An 18,955-nucleotide genomic window follows, 5' to 3' on the forward strand; every position below is an offset into this window, starting at 1 on the left:
GATTATTGAACGACACTTACGTCGTTCTGATAATGCATCTAGAGAAACATAATTGAAACTACTCTCAGAACATAATGGTCCATCAGAAATAATCCAAGCTCGGGCACCTGGGTGGCTCAGTCGGTTGGGTGGCTGCCTTCAGCTCGGGTCATGATCCCAGGGTCCTGGGATCAAGCCCCGCATCAGGCTCCTTGCTCAGCAGGGAGCCTGCTTCTCCCCTGCCTGCCATTCCCCCTGCTTGTGCTTGCTCTCTGTCTCTCTCTCTCGCTTGCTCACTCTGTGTCAAATAAATAAATAAAAAATCTTTAAAAAAAAGAAAGAAAGAATCCAAGCTCTTCTAAAATGTTGTCACCTGGCTTGTGACAACCCGCCATGTGACTCAGTCACTTGCCCTTCTGAAGTCCGACTTTTTTTTTTTTTTGAGATTTTATTTATTTATTTGACAGAGACACAGCGAGAGAGGGAACACAAGCAGGGGGAGTGGGAGAGGGAGAAGCAGGCTTCCCGCGGAACAGAGAGCCTGATGCGGGGCTCGATCCCAGGATCCTGAGATCATGACCTGAGCCGAAGGCAGACGCTTAACGACTGAGCCACCCAGGCGCCCTTGAAGTCCGACTCTCTTTATTGGCAAAAGTGGGATAAGGAAGAATCTACTTCGTGAGGCTACTGTGAGGAATACATAGATAGTGTTGTGTGCTGGAGGGAACCTTTTGGGGAGACTGTCTAGCCCACAGAGCTGGGTTGAGTGGGTTTCTCTTTCTTGCACCCAAAATAGTCTTGCAAAGATAGTATTGTGAAAGAGCCTAGAACAATTCTTAGCCAGGGTTCCCAAGAAATGTGTTATTTCTTTTCCGAAGCCTGAAGTTTTGCAAGCAAACAGCACATAGAGGGTAATCCTTTCATTCATTAGTTCATTGATTCAAAATCAGTGACTGGGGCGCCTGGGTGACTCAGTCTGTTAAGTGTCCTGATTTTAGCTCAGGGTCATGATCTTAGGGTTGTGAGACTGAGCCCCCCGTCAGGCTCAGTGGGCACGGAACCTGCTTGAGAGTCTCTCACTCCCTTTCCCTCTGCCCCTCCCCTGTGCTCACTCTCTCTCTCTCTCCCCACTCCCTCTAAAAAAAAAAAACAAAAACAAAATCAGTGATTAATTAACCACCATTATGGAGCAACTACTGTGTGCCAAGTACTGATCTGGGCACTGCCAAGGAAAAGACCGACGGGACCCCTGGTCCCTTGTAGTCCCCCTTCCAGCAAGAGGGAGATACGTAATCCATATGATTTGGGAAAGCAATATATTTTGTGAAGAAAATAAAACAGCAGAACACTCTCAGAAGGAGAAACAGGTTTTTACAAAACCAGATAGTTGGAAAAGGTCTTTTTGAAGAGGTGGAATTTAAGCCAACATTTGAAGGACGAGGAGACACAGGCAGTTTAGAGTCTGGGGGCAGAGTATTCTGGTGCAGGGAACAGAAAATAAAAAGGCTCTTCAAGTAGGAATGAGGCTGGGCCCAGAAGAGAGAGGAAGCCACTGCCCCAGTTTGTCGCTGGGACCAGAACCCGCCCCTGCCCCGGCCTGTCCCGTAGGCAGGCCAGTCCATCCGTACACAGGAGATCCAGAATGTCTAGCAGGGAAAGGTGCACAATTATTATTCACTCCCTGCGGCTAGAAGGACAACACTTCCGGGGAAAAGAGCTTTGAAACAAATTAAAGGAGATGCTGTGTGTTTGGGGCCAAAGACTTGGGTCTGAAGCTCAACTCCACATCCTGAGCCAGTTACTTGACCTCTGTGCACCTCAGTTTCCCTCACCTGGAAAACGTGGGTGATACCAGGACCCCTGTCCCATGGTCCCTGTGAAGACTGAATGAAGACGGTGCCCAGAGCAGAGCGTGGCCGTTCCCACCACCACTACGGCCCTTCTTTCCCACCCAAGCCTTCATCTCCCTGTTCCACTGAAAACAGCCATTACTTGTCCCTGATTTGTTTTTTCCCCTTCGTGCATCTACATCTACTAATTTACACCAATCCAACAGTTAATCCATACCTCGGCACAGTCCAACCATCCGTGAATTGAGGATATAAAGCAGAGCACCCCCCCCAACAAGGAATTGAATTTAATGGGAATGTTTTTAGTGTTACACCATTAAAGATGATGCTGGCTTTGGGGAAGATCCTATTTTATCAGCAGGTGTTCTAAAAATCAGGAATATTTAATATTATCAGCTCTATTTTTAGCATCCATAAAGTGAATCACAGGATTTTTCTCATTTGCTCATAGTAAGAGTCAATCACATTGTTAGATCGCCCAAGATCGAACCATCCTTCCATTCCTGGAATAAATCCCACTTTGTCAGAGCTTTTATTACCTTGTAATGTAATTATTTACTTGTCCATTTCCCTATTTTATAAGCTCTCTCAGATCACTGGCCATGACTGATTCATGTTTGACCCCAGCACATAGTTGATAATCAATACATGTTTAAATAAAAAATAAATGAATGAATAAAGTAACAAGGGCACTGGACCTCCCCAGACTAACCCTTTGTACCTCCTTCTAAATTAAAATACTCAGATGAGGTACATGTCCCAGACTGGATCTTTACATGTTTAATAAGCATGTGGTTCAACTCGTCTCCTCTTCTAGCATTGGAACCCTGGAGCACCTCATTCTTACGGGGAAATTGTTCCCTATGGTTTCAGTGAGACTAACTCTGCTTCTTTGCTCCCACCACTATTCCAACCCAAAGGGGTGACCTCATCACCCCCTGGTCTAATTGGAGTACTACACCATGACTGCTTTAAGAACAGGTATATGACCCAACCTGGGCCAAACACAACTCCAGGAATTTCTTATAGAAATTCTTTAAGAAAAATGATTTCCAAAAGAACTGATAAACATAAATATGTTTGTCTGGGGTAGCTGCTTACCACCATCTTGGCTAAAATGTGGTGAGACAACCTATCCGAGAATGAAGCAAGGTCGAGAAAACCATGCCAAAGGATGGAAAGAGACAGAGACCTAGTGATATCATTTGAGCCCCTGGATCCAGCTATTCCTGAAGTCATTACCCCCTACATTTCCCAATTACATAAGCCAGTAAATTACCTTTTCTATGTATAATAGTTTAAGATCATTTCTATTATTTGCAACCAAAAAAACACTAACTCATGTGTTGTTTTGTTTCCCCATGAATATGCTTTGTACAATCTTAAATAAAGGTAAAAAAAAAATTTTAAAGGGAGGCGATCCTAACTAGTGAGTGTTAAAACAAAAACAAAAAAACCGCCTGCTTTTAATTAATGGCAAGATGGGCTAAAAGACTCCTTTAGTGAATTATCATTTCTGACTGAAATTCCCAAGACAGTTATAAAGGAGCCTGTTAAACCGCAGAAACCAACGGAATCAAGAGATTACTTTAACAGGGCGGCAGTTCAATCAGTCGCAGAGATATCATCCATTATGCAAAACCAAAACCTTTAAAACTTCCTACCATACAACACTAGCCATCTCTCATTCACCTAAAATCTCAAGTCCTCTCTCCTGACTCAATTTAAAAGTAAAAACGACTGGTGTGATCTACAAAAAGAAAAATAACTAAGTCATGTCATGAGAGCTGAAAAAAACAGTGAAAGGTGCCAAATCTCAAGCCCAGGGAGTTTGGCGGGGGTCTTCTTGAACAGTCCTGCCTTCTCAAATGCTTTCTGCCCTGCAGAAAAATTGAAGGCAAGCAGGTCCTTGGCATTCTAAATGCCTCTGTAGCTATCCAGGCCAAGCAGCAACAATTCCTACTGTAGGTTCAAGAAAATGTCAGTGCGCAAGCCCAGAGTGCCAGCCCATTTCCCTACCTCAGCCCCTTGGTGGAGAATTCTGGCTACAACTACTTCATGAAATCAGACTCTTCTCCTTCAACTCCAATTACAATAGACCAACTTCTGGAATCCGGTTTTGATTATTCTCTGGAGAGCTACTTAAGAGCTGCTTCAGGGTTTGAAATCCCTCATTCAGACATAATCTTGAAATAAAAGGCTGTATTCAAATGAAAACTGCATTACAGCTTTCTCTTTAGGACCTTCAGTACTGATGGGCAGGGAAAATGAAGAAGAAAGGCAAGGGGGAAATGAAGAAAGAGAAAGAGAGGAAAGTAGGAGAGAGCGATGTCCTCCATCACAAACTCATTTCATCATCGCATAATCCCTTGGAAGGAAAGTAATACTGAGCCCATTCTGCAGATAAAGAAACTGAGGCCTGGTGGTCACACCAGGAAGACACAGTGGCTTCTAGCTCAGAGACCAATAAGAACATGCTCCAAACAATGTTGCTTCTCCCCTACTAGTTTCCTCACTCCGAAAAGTCTAACACAGAAGTCTGTTCTAGAACCCAAGTGTGTCACTGAATGGACCTTTGGAGACAATATAGTCTCATTATCTAAGAAACAGAATTTTTTTAAAAAGAAAGAAACAGACCAAGTAACCTGAGGTCCAATACAACTAGTAATGTGGCAGGGCAAAAGCTAGAACTCAATTATTTTCATCTCTTGGGTCTTACTGAACCCACCTGACCGGAATCTATTTTATAGGCGCAACTTATATATATATGGATCACATTCGGCGCTCCTGATTAATGAGTGAACAACTGAAGAGTTGCCCCGCCTTCAAGAAAATGTTCACTGAGAACAAAAGGGAAATGTATTTGTGAATTGTCTATTTCTGCCTCAGTGTTCCTATTTATCTCCAGCTCCTTTTGTTATTGTTGCAATATATCTGGGAGGTATTCCCCCCCCTTGCTGTTGCAAAATCTGTAAAGGGGGAAAAAATGGAAACTAAAATAGCACATGTAAGCCACAATTCTGGCAAGTGCAAAGGGTCTGGCTATGCCAGTTACTTTCTGAAATGAGTTTAAACCAGAGGTCACAAACTGGTAGCCAGCTGGCTGTATCCAGCCCACAGATGTATTTTGTTTGTCCCACAGTGCTGGCCCACACAAGGCTTTTAAGAAATTTTAATCGGGTTTGCCAAAGTTAAAAACCAAGAGATTTCACATCAAAGCCTGGATTTCCAATTTCTCCTACCAAGTGGAGGATGTGGTTAACATTTGCACACAGAAAAGGGTAGCTGGAACAGAGCAGTGGCTGAGACCTGCAGATGGAGAAGTGCCCCCGGTTTCTCCCCTCGTCTATTTCACTGGGTTTCCGAGTTGGTGACCCTTGGTTTAAAGTCAGGCAGATGTAGACTGCAAAGCCAATCATTATTAGACTTTTCCCAAAAACATCCCCAATAGGAGACTCTTCAGCCAATATTAGGACAGCTGTGATCAAAGGTAAAGCAGAGGAGACCAAAATGATTTGAGAAATTAAAAAAAAAAAAAAACAGGAGTTGGGTCCATTTGGATTTCTGCTCTAAGATACTCATTTGGGGGGGCGGGGAATACATTCACCTTTATTACTTCATTTATTCTCCCCAACAATCCTGCAAGGAAGGAATTATTCCCAGATAAACAAACTGAAAATGAGTGATATTAAGTCAGTTATCTACCCAAAATTATTCAACCAGTAAGTTGTAAAACCAGATTTTGAACCCAGTTTTGTCCAGCTACAAACACTATGCTTTAGGAATACTGAAAGAACCCTTTATAAAGCCACGAGGCTTGTTTCTGCCTCAGGGCCTTTGCATCTGCCATTCCCGCTATTGGAAACCACCCTACCCAGATCTCTACATGGCAGACTCTTATTCTTTCACTTCATTTACTTCACCCTCACAGGGAAGTTTCCCTAGTCATTTGATTTAAAATAACCTAGGCGTGCACACACACACGCACACACTAATTTCTCTCTAGACCCCTGCTACTCAAAGTGAGGTCCAGAGATCAGCAGCATCTGCAGCACCTAGAAGTTACAAATGCAGACTCTCAGGGCCTTCCGCAGACCTGCTGAATCAGAACCCTACATGTTCACAACATCCCAGGTGACGCGTGCACGTTTAAAGCTTAAAGAGCACTGCTCTACTAGGAGCCCTGCCCAGTGAAAATATAATGTGAGTCACCAGCATGATGGTACATTTTCTAGTAGCCACACAAAAAAGGTAACAAGAAAGACTGTTTCCTGTCTCCCCTGCCCACCACTTCAATGTCAGTTTCAGGAGCACAAAGTGCTTAGTCACCACTTTATCCCCTGTCCTTACAACAGTTCTGGGTACATGGTAAGATATTATTAAAATGTTGGTTAAATGTAAGAAGGAAGGAAGGAAAACATCTTGCTAGTATTTTGTGTGTGGTGGTGGGATACAAAGGAAGAAACCAAGAAACCAGTACTGTGAAACTGGATAGATGCGGTCAGCTCAACCACTGACCAGCTGAGCAACCCTGAGCAAGTCATTTGCACTCCAAGGGCCACCTGTAAAACACGAAGGCTGCTATGTCATCCACAACCCTCATTATGACACTCAAACATGAGAGGACGTCCACGAAGTGCCCGGCTCCATAAAGAACAAGCATTCCCTAACTGCCAGTATCCTTCTGGCGTCCTCCCTCATTCTCCAGATACCCAGCACAAACAGTGCTGCAGACCACCTTCCTGGGGGTAGCACAAGCATGACTATGGGAACGGTCTTCCTGAGTGATTTTCCCCTAGCCAATGGGAGGAGCATATTCACTGTTGGCAGTGCAGACCATCTGAAACCATGGAGGTTCCCTTCCCATCTCCCCGGGCCTGAGGTGTTTCCAAAGCCAAAGTCAGGGTTGCTGCACAGTCTGTAAGCCATGGGGGAGGTCACACCGCAAGGCAGCCCTGTCACTTGGATGAGTTCTGCCGCGGCTGCCAGGTCCCACCCCTTAGAAGAGTATAAGGTCTCTGCCCAGAGGGCTTGGAGCAGCCCGTTCTGGAAGGTGCCTTGGGGCTTAGCCCTTTTATTTTACTGGTTTGGAGGGGTGAGGAGAAGAGGGTCAAGTCTACCCCCCCACACACACTTAGGAGTCATGGGCCTGGGTCAATCCAGCACGGGAGGCTTGCTTCTCCCATAGTTTTAACACTCCCATCCTAATCCATTAGTCTATCTTGCCCTGAAATCTGAGGCACGCGTTCCAATCTCAAATGTGTTTTTAAATCACATTAGATCAACAGCACAAGAGAAAGCAAAACCCGGATTTAGACAAGGCTGGAGTGACATGGAGGGAAAAAAACTCCCAGGGCTGCTCCGCTGGGACAGGATGAAAGCCCAAACCAATGCTGCCGGGAGCTGCCCCCAAATTCTCACTTCTCCCTCTGGCTGATAACAGCAGACCCCAGAAACACTTGCAGAATTAGGCTCTCGCAGAAGCACCTCGACAAGAAAAAGGGAAAGAAAACAAGTGGGGGAGAGAATCAAAACCTTTCATTCATCTGTGGCCTTCTCCTCTGGCGAGTGGAAGATTTTGCATTGACTACTCCGCGGATGGGGAGGAAGCGTGGCCATTCAAGCACAGATGCCGCCATTTATAAGATGCAGTTGGAGCAGGGAAATAAGAGGAAGGCTTTCCTTTACTGGTTTGAACTGATGCCACCGTTTCCTTTTCTACAATATAATGAAGATGTCATCCCCTCTTCCTCCAGGGGAGAGACAGGAGCCTGAAGAGACAGAGCCCGTGAAAATCCCACAAATACCCTCAAAGCACTGCTGTCCCTCGTAAGGCTGGAGAGGTATCCAAGCAGCCTCAGCACACTCCCATGGGCCAAAGGGGTTTCTAGAAGTCTTCTCAGCAGCCAGGCTTGGGTGGCTACTGATACTCTCTGTGTTACATAGATTCTTCTCCAGCACTTGCAGTCGGCACCTATAAGCACTACAAGGATCTGCCGTGGGTGAGACACTGGGGTCAAGGATGGGGAGGCCACAGAGAAATCCCATGGTCCTGTTAAGTGAGGATCAAGGGAATCTGCCCACATGTCTTCAGTATAACAGTTCTGTGGATGGGTACCAAATATTCACACTCAGCCCCAAAGACCACATGAGGGACGGCCGGAGTACCACAGTGCTAGGATAGAACCTTCCACAGCCCTGTCATGCCTGTCTCCATGCCTCCTCTTCCCAGCCCTCGGCATGAAAGAAGATTAAGAAAATCTGGCATCTCCTGTCCTCTCATTCAGAAAATTCTCCAGCCCCACCAATGGGACCTCCTGACACGCATTCCACCACGAACCCTTCATCAAACTTTAAGGCATCTGAATAAAACAGTCCCTTCTCTATTTCCAGCTGCTACAAAGCAACCCGAACACATGTTGGAAAGATGTGATCTTTATGCCTCGCTCTCCCCCAGAAGGGTACTTGGCACTTCTCCTGAGATACACAGCTTTAAAATTAGAATTGAAAAAGCCACTGTTACCCTCGTAGGGCCAAGGCTACCTCACAGCAGAAACCAGAACATCCCCATAATCAACAGTTAAACAACTGAAACCCTCCCAAGATATCATACCCCTTCTCTATATTGCTGTTGTTGCATTAATCATCCTAACACCTTTTTAATTATAATCGCAAACTGGAAGCCATGGCTCGTGATGTTATAAATACTGATTTTTCCAGTTAAATTAGGCATTTGCTGTTTTATGTTTTGATAGGAAGGGGTTGTTTGAAGCCTCCTAAAATATTGCAATTAGATTTCGCTGTTGAAACAGACAAGACATTAACAGACACATTTGCTATTTCAGTTTAATGTGGTGGAATGTACTTCTCTCAAGCTTTGAAAGCGTAGGGCATATTTTTTAAAGTGGAAGAAATCAATCACAATACACCCATTTATTATCTATTTCTTAAGTTAAGCTATTTCTAAAACTTTTTCCCAGGCTGTAATTTAAACTTAGAAAGCACATCTCTTCAACACGAAGGGAACTTGTCAGGAAACAATCCTCGTATTTTACCTATTGGCTCTGTTAAGATGATAACATCACTTTAGCTGACAAAGCCTGTGTTTCTGTTTGACAACTGCAATTAATTACTGAGATGCAACAGAGATGGGGCCAGCCATCCAGATCTATTTTCCAGAGAGATCTAAAACGGAAGGAAGGGAGGGGAGCAAAGGAGGTTTGTTTTTGGAATCTGCACCAGTATGGAGTTAAATGCTATGGCTGGCAAGAAAGCTGGATTATTAATTTATTTTACCTGCACCTAACTTTCTACTCCTCTTCTCCCTTTCTCTCACCACGGGCAGAGGGTGGAAAAGGAGAGAGGTGAACATTTCACAAGCCAGAAGCTCCAATCTGTTGCGAAGGAGGCGCGGGTTAGAAAGGGCACGGGTGCAGTGCACAGAAACTCTTAGGGCACCAACTGTCATGTAGACACTGATGCTGCCGAGGCAGAACCAACCCAGGGTTCATTCCGCCAAGGGGGATATAAAGTTCTGGAGATGGGGGGCATCCCCGGTCTTTACTAGAAAGCCAGAACTTGCCAGCATCATCTTTTTAACTGTTGCCTGTTCATTTTGCTCTAACCTGAGAATACTAAAGTTGGATTCCAGCCACGCAAATGCGTTTCAGGGCGATTTGGAGAAATTCCAGGGGATCTCAAAGCCCCTAGAGCCATCTAGCTACCCTGCTTCGTTCCTTGGCGTCCCCAACGCAGAAGCCCAGAGCCCCGCCAGAGCCCGCGGGCACGAAGGCTGGGGATTCCCAGGCTAGGAGCTGGGCAGATTCAGAAGGAATCTCCCCGGATGAGAAACCGGAGGCAGACAGAAGTAAGGCGACACCTCCACCCCTCGTCCTGAAATAAAGTGACCCTTGGCCAGAGTCCAGCCCTCTCCGCCGCTCCCCCTGAGCGGCCCCGCCAGGGTTGGCAGAGCCCCCATTGGGGCTTAAGGGCTCTCGGGACGGCGGCGCCTGGGTGTCCAAGGGCCCGGAAAGCGGCGGCTCGCGCCGGGTCTCCGGTGCGTCCATCCCATCCCGCCGAGCCCAGGGTCCTACCTGTACCACTCCAGCCCCTTTTCGTAGTTCCTGTCGAAGAAGTGCGGCTCAACGCCCACCGCCCGCACGTCCGGGTGGACTCGGATCGCCTCCAGCAGCGCGCGGGTCCCTCCTTTCTTGACCCCAATGATAAGCGCCTGTGGCAGCTTCTTCTCCCCATAGTCCGGGGTGCTCGCGGCGCCGCCCCTCTCGCTGCTCCCGTTGGCCGCTCTCCGGCCTGCGAGCTCCTCGTCGGTGGTGCTGGACTCCTGCGCTTCCCTCTCCAGCAGCGCGCTCTGCGCCGTGATCATCTCGCCGGGGGCCAGCGGGGTCCGGAGCCAGGCGTCCCGGGCGCCCCCGCCGCCGCTCGCCAGCCCCCAGCCGTCGGCCCCGGGGGCGGCGGGCTGTTCGGGGGGCTCGGGCGGCTCCCCGCGGCTCGCGTTGTCCGGCGGCGGCGGCGCGGGCGGCTGCGAGGGGGCGCCGAGGCGTACGGGGGGAGGCGGCAGAGAGGGTGGCGGCGGGCTCGGTGGGGGCTCGGCGGCGGCGCCCGGCGGCTCCTGCAGCGCCAGGGGGAACTGCAGGGAGCCCGAGCCGCCCAGGAGGCTGTAGCACAGGTAGGTGACGGACAGGGACAAGGTGCACATAAAAAGCAGCTTGCGCGCCGGCGGCCCCTTAGCAGAGACGCCGGGCGGCGGCGGCGCGGCGAGAGGTGGAGGCGGAGGCGGAGGCGGAGGAGGTGCGGGCCACGGGGCCATCGCGGCTCCCGGCTCGCGGCGGCGGCGGCGGCGGCCCCCGGCGCTGCCCGGACATGGTTTCAGCCGCCGCCCCCGCCGCCGCCGCCGCCGCCGCCGCTGCCCAGCCGCCCCGGCTGCATGAAGCGACGCCGCTGCGCCCCCGGCCCTGGCCGCTGTCCCGCTGCGCCGGGGGGGAGCCCGGCCGCATGGCCCCCCTCCCCACTCTTCCCGTGGAGTCCGGGCGGCCCCCCACCACCCCCCCTCAGCCTCTGTCAAGGGGACCGAGGGGGGCGCGCGGACCCGCCGGCTGCACCTGCTCCGTCTGCAGCGCCCCCGCTTCCCCGGCTCCGCCGCGGCTCCTGCTTCAGCCTCTGCCGCCGCCGCCGCGCGCTGTTGCAGCCCCGAGTTCCTTCCCCGCTGCTAACTTTCTGCCGGGAGAGCCGAGAGGCGCGGAGGGGAGGAGGAGGGGGCCGGGCGCGCGCCCCGCGCCGCCGAGGGATGGGGAGTGCGCCTCGCGCGCGCCTGCGGAGGGGGGCGCGGAAGCGGAGGCGTGCGCTGGGGCTGGGGCGCCCGGGAGAGCGGAGATCGTGCCCCCCCGCACTCGACACTCAAGCACTGGAGGCGGGCCCCGCCCAGCCCCGCGTGCTTCTCCTCCCCGGGGAGCCTGGGACGCTGCGCTCTCCATCCCTCTCCCGATACTTTTAGCGACACGGAGACCGACGCCAGCCGCCGGTGCCGCGCACCGGGGAGCTGGGGGCCCGAGGACGGCGAGCTGTCGCTTCCCCTTTTCCGCTGGGACTCCAGGCCAACTCGGCCCATCCCTGACCCGCCCTTCTCTCACCCCGGATATCCTCCTGCCGGGGGCCCGGGAATGATTTCTTCTCTGTAACTGTTTTCCTCTCCAAACTTCCATCTTTCCAGCCTCCCCATCTTACCCTGGAGCTCCTGGTGGGTGGAGTTTTGACACAAGCCCCCAGGTATCACAGCCCCAGAGCTTTTGCGACTGTCCCGCCACTGGTGACTGTGCTTTCTGCTCCAAAAGAGGAGGCTGTCCCCTACCCGACACCCTTAACCACAGGTACACCTGCGCCACTAAAGGAGTTCAGATTTCTCTGGACTGAAATAGACTTGAGCCCATCATCGCTCTGAACACCTAATAAGCAGAGACAAGTTGGGTTGCAGGGTGTCTGTGCATCGCTTCATTGAATTTTTTAAAGTATATTTTCTTTGCAGAGAGATTTCCATCCCTCACCTCCCTCTCCTGGGGGGAATGGTAAACATCAGAAGGCTCAGGAAGATTCAAAACTATACACTGCTTCCCGTTGCGTTTTGCTCGGGGAGGTAGCGGGAATGGGAGGAAGAGGCAGAGTGATAAACTGAGGCACTCTAGCGAACTCTGCTTCCTGGGGACAGGGGCTGGGCCGGCACACCCCTCGGGCCAGGCTCTCCCAGGCTCTGGCTCCCGTGTGAGTCCTGTTTACTCTGCTAGCCACAGTTGGGTGCCTCGCGGGATGGCTTTCCCTGGGCAGGCTGATGTGGTTGGCATCTCTGGTTTTGTTTGATCACATAATAGGAACAACAGTTGAAAGAAAATGTATATAATGTCTAAATATTAACTAGATACCTAGTGCCAAAGAGGGGGAAAAAATGTTAATCAAATAAGATGAAGAACACGGACTTTTCCCTGAGTGAACAAAAGCTCACTGCTGCTCTCAGCTGGACATGAGTTTCCTTCACTGCAGCTTTAGTTCAGATAAAGATTATTCCTTTATAATATATTTTTTATGGTACACTGGAGACCTCTGAAATGCAGAGTCTGGTGTCCTGTAAATCATTCCCTGTAACTAGGGATGCTTTTTCAAACACCACACAACTGCATTACTGTAATGTTAATGGGATGAGGCCAACTGGAGCAGAAAGAAACACATGCTTGGCCCATCCCTCTTTCCACTCTGAGCCCGGTTCTGGGTGGTCAGCCAGGAGGCCCCAGTTGTAGCAAATTTTGCCACCGCCATGGCCCATCTTCCTTTCAATGCCCAGGTACCAGGACACCCGGCATCTGGCCCAGGGCTCTCTGTGCCTGGAGCCCACATTTCTCCATGCACCCCCTCAACAATCCACATGAACCTGCTCTGTATCTAGCTTTACTACACATGCACTTCTCCAATTTGGAAAGGTTTTGATCCAATGGCTTTAAAATTGAACCCAGAGATGACAAACGGAGAGCTGGGTGTGGCCAGCAGAGTGATATTAAGAAATTTAAACTGGTTGCAATATTTTAAGTTGAGGGCTTCCCTCCCCCCCACACCCCGCCTGCCCCCATAAAATCTGGGTATGAGATTTCTGTTGAAATAGCAGATTGTCCCCACACCTTTCTCTTACTTGCCTGGGCACTGCCAATGAGGAAACTTGCCAGCATCCCTTCTGCCTCTTGTCCCCAAATAGTCACACATGAGTAAGAGACTCTTGACAGAATAAAAGCCACTGGTGAAATGTTAGGTCCCATAACTGATGGGGAAGAGGTGGTCTGGGGGGAAGGAGTTTTGTAGACTTCTTACTTAGGCAGTTGCCTATTTTTTTTCCCACTCCTGATCCAGGCTTTTTCTGGGAGCAAATTTTTGAGAAACCTATAATGAAAAGTAGGAGCCACCTACATAGGGAGAACTCAGACTTCATTCAGCAATTCCCAATGGGTCTGGAGACTGGATAAGATTTTTTTTTTCTGTTTCCACTGCCAACACCCATGCTCATTCAGGCTTCTCAGAGTTTTTAGAATATTCCTCCAGCTGGTCTCCAGGTCTGCGGGTGCCTCATTTCCAAACATCCCAGACACCAATAGCAGATCAATCAATCAATCATAGCTCTGCTAATGCCCTCTATGGCTCAAAACCTCTCTCTCACTGCCTAACCAATAAACTCAAACCTCTTTACCTTTGTACTCAAGGTCCCCTCCCACCCTTCATGTAACTCACAGTCCTGCCAAACCAAACAGTACCCGCTCTCCAAGCATACACCTTGCACGGTTCTGTTTCACCTCTGTATGCTCAGATGATAGAGTCAAAGTGAAGCTGTCCTTCGCTGGCTACGTGGCTTTTGGGCAGGTCATTTCACCTCTCTGAGCCTCAGTGTCTGCAGATATAAATCATGGATAATAAGACTCACCTCGAATTGTTTTCATAAAGAATTAAATTGACTTAGATCGCATATGCAAAAATACCTGGCTCTGCCTGGCGTGTGGTGGCTCCCAATCATTATTTGGATCTAAACATTGGCTCCTGCCATGCCTTGCTTCTTGAAATCTCATCCTTGAAAAATATGTGTGTGCCCTTCCTTCAAACCAGCCCAATGTGTAAACTGAAGTTCACCTTCCTAATCTGCTCAGTCGCGTATATAATGCCAAGTCCAATGCCTTCTGTAGCTTTTTTTTTTTTTTAAGCAATAGAAACTAATGCTGGCTAACTTCAGCTTGGTTTGGTCTTTTATTAAAGAAATTTACTAGGAGCACCTGGGTGGCTCAGTTGGTTAAGCATCCGTCTTGGGCTCAGGTCATGATCTCAGGGGTCCTGGGATGGAGCCCCATATCATGGGGCTCCCCATTCAGTGGGGAGTCTGCTTCTCCCTCTCCCACGGCAACCCCCCCCGCTCCTGTGCACATGCACTCTCTCTCTCAAATAAATATATAAAAATCTTCTTAAAAAAGAAAAAGAAACTTACTAGAAGGATATATAATAACTCACAAAACAAAAATCAACAAACCAACAAGAAGCAAAAGTTGGCTTTGGAATGTAGTCAGCTCTCCTGTGGCCCACAAGAGAAATCTATTCTCTTGACTCCTTAAAGTTAGGTCCCACTGTGTGGCACTCTGGCTAATGAAGCTTGAGCAGAAGTGAAGTGGTATGTTTTAGGCAGAAGCTTTGGCAGACTGTGGGAGATTCACCAGGGGAAGTCAGTGTGTTTTCCCCTGGCAATTGTTCAAGAAATTGGATGGAGCCTCTCTCAACTACCATCGACTCGATCCTCCACACTGAGCAAGGTTAGGGTCATTCCAGCCCCTGATGACATGTAGCCTGATCAAGAAATAAACCTCGGTTGTTCTCAGCTCCTGAGACTTGGGGCTTCGTTGTGAACACAGCACAACCTAGCTGTTCTCAATGATGAAAACGTACATACCATTCATTTCCTCTGCTGTTGAGCAGAATGACTTCAGTAAGCCAATATTAGAACTCCCTTTCACAGAGTGAATGGATGGCACCAGGACAGTAGAGACAGAACTCTTGTCTCATATCTAGCAAATAGATTTCCCCATTTTGGCTTTTACCAGTCAATAAAAAGTGTATCGGTAGCAATCCGGAGGTAAATCTCCAGACAAAACCAACGTGGTAACAAAGAGGAACATTATATACTTATAAAAAGAGCAAAAGATTAAAAAATAATGATGCCATGACCTTATGGAAGCTTGCATTGGAAAGGATCTCATGGGAAATCAGGAAATACTTAGAGCTGAAACAGCAAAATCTGGCAGATGGAATTAAGCAATACTTATATGAAAGATTATATCCTCAATATACTTCTCCAAAAAGAAGAAAAATTAAAAACAGATGAGCTACATGTTCAACTCAAGAAGCTAGAAAAAAAGAGCAAGAGAGTAAAGTCGGGAAGAAAGGAAATGATAAAAGATAAATGCCAAACATTTGTTTATATTTATGTGCTGCTTCTTTACTGCTAAGGACTGAATTGTGTCTCCCCAAAAATCATATGTTAAGACCCTAACCCCCAATGTGACCATGGCCAGAGATCAGGTCTTTGGGAAGTAATTAAGGTTAAAACGAGGTCATGATGGCGGAACCCTGACCAGATAGGATTGTGGCCTCATAAGAAGTTGAAGAGTTATCTCTGTTTTTTCATATACCCCGGCAGGTGAAGACAACCAGGAAGAGTCCTCACCTCAACCTGAGCATGCTGGCACCCTCATCTCAGACCTCCAGGCCCCAGAACAGTGAGAAAATACATGTCTGTCCTTCAAGTCACCCGCTGCGGTATTTTGTTATGGTAACCCACGCTAAGACATAGATCTTTCATGGTTTGTAGATAGGCTCTGGTACCAATTCTGGTGTATGTTGGGGTTAGGGAGAGGGTCCCACACCAACAACCAGGTTTCGGCCACCAGCTGGGTGTCCTACAATCAACTCAGTTCTGACACTGTGTATCCAGGGATAGCCAGATCCCACAGGTTAGGGGCCACAAGATTGCTCCCACAGCAGATGCCAAGGTCAAGTCCAGGTTGTCACCTTGCTTATGACCCACTGGCTGTAAGCCAGAGGTTCCCAAGACCCCTCTCCTCAGACTCAATTAATTTGCTAGAGCAGCTTACAGAACCCAGAGAAACATTTTACTCACTAGACTACTAGTTTATTATAAAAGTATATAATTCAGGAACAGCCAGAGAGATGTGTAGGGCAAAGTATAGGGACAGGGTGAGAAGCTTCCATGCCCTCTCTGGGAATGCCAATCTCTAGCCCCTCCACATGATCACCAACCCAGAAGGAAGCTCTCCAGACCCTTTTGGGGTTTTTATGGAGGCTTCATTCCATAGTCCTGGTTGATCCACTCACTGGCCATTAGTGATCAGTTCAACCTGCAGCCCCTCTCTCTGCCCAGGAAGTTTGGGGGCGGGAAGGGGGAGTGGTTTACTGAAAGTTCCAGCCCTTTTGTCAAAGGTGGGTTCTCCTGGCAACCAGGCCCCATCCTTAGGTTACCTATGGGCTTTCCCAAAGTCACTTCATTAACACAACAAAAGAGATCTTTAATGCTCTGACCACAGGAAATTCCAAGGGTTTTAGGAGCTCTGTGCCAGCACCCAGGTCGCAGACCAGATACATGTTTCTTGTTATCACAGTGCACCACCTGGTCTTTCAACACAGACCCCTTACAGCAGAACGATCATAAAAGTCAAAAGATACTGGCACATATAGAATCCCGTTCAGTCATTAATAACCATCCCGTCCATTACCACAGGTATGAAAAAGCCTCCCAGGATGAGGCCCCTCCCTCTTGCAGGTTTCCATTGTCAGTTTCCGAAGCAGAAGTGGCCTCAGCAATAGACCGCCTCTCCCCTTTCAGGAATCTGATATCACTGAACAAAGGGACAACAGCATCTCTTGCTCTGAGCTTCTTTAAAGGTGTTAATGTAATATTGATTTCCCTCATTATATGACGCAGTCATGCATTCCCTTATCCTCTATTTATACCCACACTTTCCCACCTTTGGAAGGGACATTAGATTGGGCCCCCGGGCTGGTCTAGATTGCCGGCAGCCATACTCGTCTGGCAAGTACCTCTCCTCAGTGCGCTCCTATTCACGTGGAGCACGGTCACACAGGTGCAGAAACAGAAGGCAGCCTTTCACATCAGGCTATATAGTTGCTACTACTCACTGGGAGCCCCATCCCATTTTGCCGGCTGGGTTGAAGGCACATCCTGCCCCACCCTGCCCCTCGCAAATCTGACATAAAGGATAGAAACATAGTTACAGGGGCTCCTGGGCGCCTTCGGCTCGGGTCATGATCCCTCCTGGGATCGAGCCCCTCATCGGGCTCCCTGCTCGGCAGGAAGCCTGCTTCTCCCTCTCCCACTCCCCCTGCTTGTGTTCCTGCTCTCGCTGTCTCTCTCTCTGGCAAATAAATAAATAAAATCTTAAAAAAAAGAAAAGAAAAGAAACAGAGTTACAATTTCTTGCTTGGCAATCATCCCTGTTTCCTGCTCTGTAATTGTAAACCTAATCCTAGGACCAACGCATCCAGTAGGGAAAAAAGAGAGACAAAGTCAAGATGATGTAAGAAAAGAGAAAAACTAGTTATTATACCAGTGTCCTCCTCTGGCAGGAATTACATAAGCATACCAGCATCCTTTCCCACCTCCTCTTTCCCAGATCCACCAGAAAAACAGACAAATCTATCCAGTGGGGACACTCCTCTCTCCCCCTTCATGTTCTTGCAGAGCATGAGCACACACCCTGGGGGCATTCATTTTTTATGTTTACCAGTTTTCTTATGCTTGGTTCCTACTTCTTACTGAGTCATGAAAACCTCTTATGTATTAAGGACGCCATATTTTTTTTTCTCTATCATATATCTTCCAATTATTGGGTCACCAGTTTGCCTTTACTGGTAACTTGCCTCTACTGTTTTCGATTGTGTGTGTGTTTCATTTTTATGTGCTCAGACTCCCAGTTATTTCCGTTATAGTGTTTACCTTTGATAGAAGATGGTGTGCCCCATGTAAATGTTCATCTACATTTTCTTCTAGTACATTTTTTGGTTTTATTTTCTACATTTAAATTGTAAGCCATCTGATAGGTATTCCGGTATGCAGTTTTACACAAGGATCTAACTTTATTTTTTTTCTTCATTTTCTCAGCACTACTTACTTCCCAACAGTCTGAGACTCCAAAGTTATATAATAAACCCACAATGTTGGAATTTTCCCATCCAGAAATTTAGGAAGTGAATCTCCATGCATTCTGTCTTCTTTTATATCTCTCATGGGACTTTCTGTAATTTTATTGACATACACCCTACACAAATCTTTGTCTGGGCTAGTGTTGGGACATCTGATCCTGCTCTGTTCAATTTCATTAAATCTCTTGCTCTTTTTGCTTCATTCGTGAGTTCACTCTCAGTTGTCATTCTGAATGAGCTAGTATATTCTGGATGAGACTTGGAGGGAGGAGTGAGACAGAAAGTAAGATCCCTGTCCTCTTGAAGGTGGAAACAATGATACAAGTAAGTGTAATCAAGTGAGGCAAGTAGTGAAAGAGAAAAAAATATAGAGGGCTTTAGAGCCCATTGCTGGAGCACCTTGGCTAGCCTGCAAAGCCTGTAAAGAAGACTTTACAGAGGAAGTGACATTTCAATCCATATTTAAAAGGAGAATTAGATTACACCAGGTAAAGCAAGAGGATTATTTTTAGTATGTGCGACATCTCACCCACCTCATTCATTTTAAATACATTTAGCAAACTAAATGGAAGGTAGCTTCCCTCAGAGAAAAGGGGTATCTGCCCAAAGCCTGCAGCAAACATTATAATGAAACATAATGAAATAGTAGAAGTAAGCCCTTGTAAGACAGGACCAAGACAAGTGTACCTTCCATCACGGCTTCTGTTCAACATTACACTGGGGTTCCCAGTTAATGCAATAAGACAAGAAAGAATAATAAAGTACCTCAGATTTGGGAAGAAAGGAACAAATTATTATTATTTGCAAACTATATATTTGTTGGGAAATAGATGAAAATCTATAATCAAAGAGTTTGGCAAGCT

General features: G+C 47.8%; 1 protein-coding gene across 2 annotated transcripts in view; it reads right to left on the bottom strand.

Annotated features, from left to right (window-relative positions):
• HS3ST4 (heparan sulfate-glucosamine 3-sulfotransferase 4) overlaps window positions 1-10,715 on the bottom strand; it is a 344,137-nt gene extending 333,422 nt beyond the window's left edge. Inside the window, exon 1 of one of the 2 annotated variants that reach the window (XM_081819809.1) lies at window positions 9,923-10,715. In XM_081819809.1, coding sequence (XP_081675935.1) covers window positions 9,923-10,656 — 734 coding nt within the window. In that variant the 5' untranslated portion in view covers window positions 10,657-10,715. The remainder of the gene's footprint in view (window positions 1-9,922) is intronic. The other variant, XM_081819810.1, reaches the window with a different exon arrangement.
• Between the last annotated feature and the right edge of the window lie 8,240 nt (window positions 10,716-18,955).

The sequence above is a fragment of the Leptonychotes weddellii genome, chromosome 5 (assembly GCF_054177405.1).
Source record: "Leptonychotes weddellii isolate Sample4059 chromosome 5, ASM5417740v2, whole genome shotgun sequence".
Classification (NCBI taxonomy): Eukaryota; Metazoa; Chordata; class Mammalia; order Carnivora; family Phocidae; genus Leptonychotes; species Leptonychotes weddellii.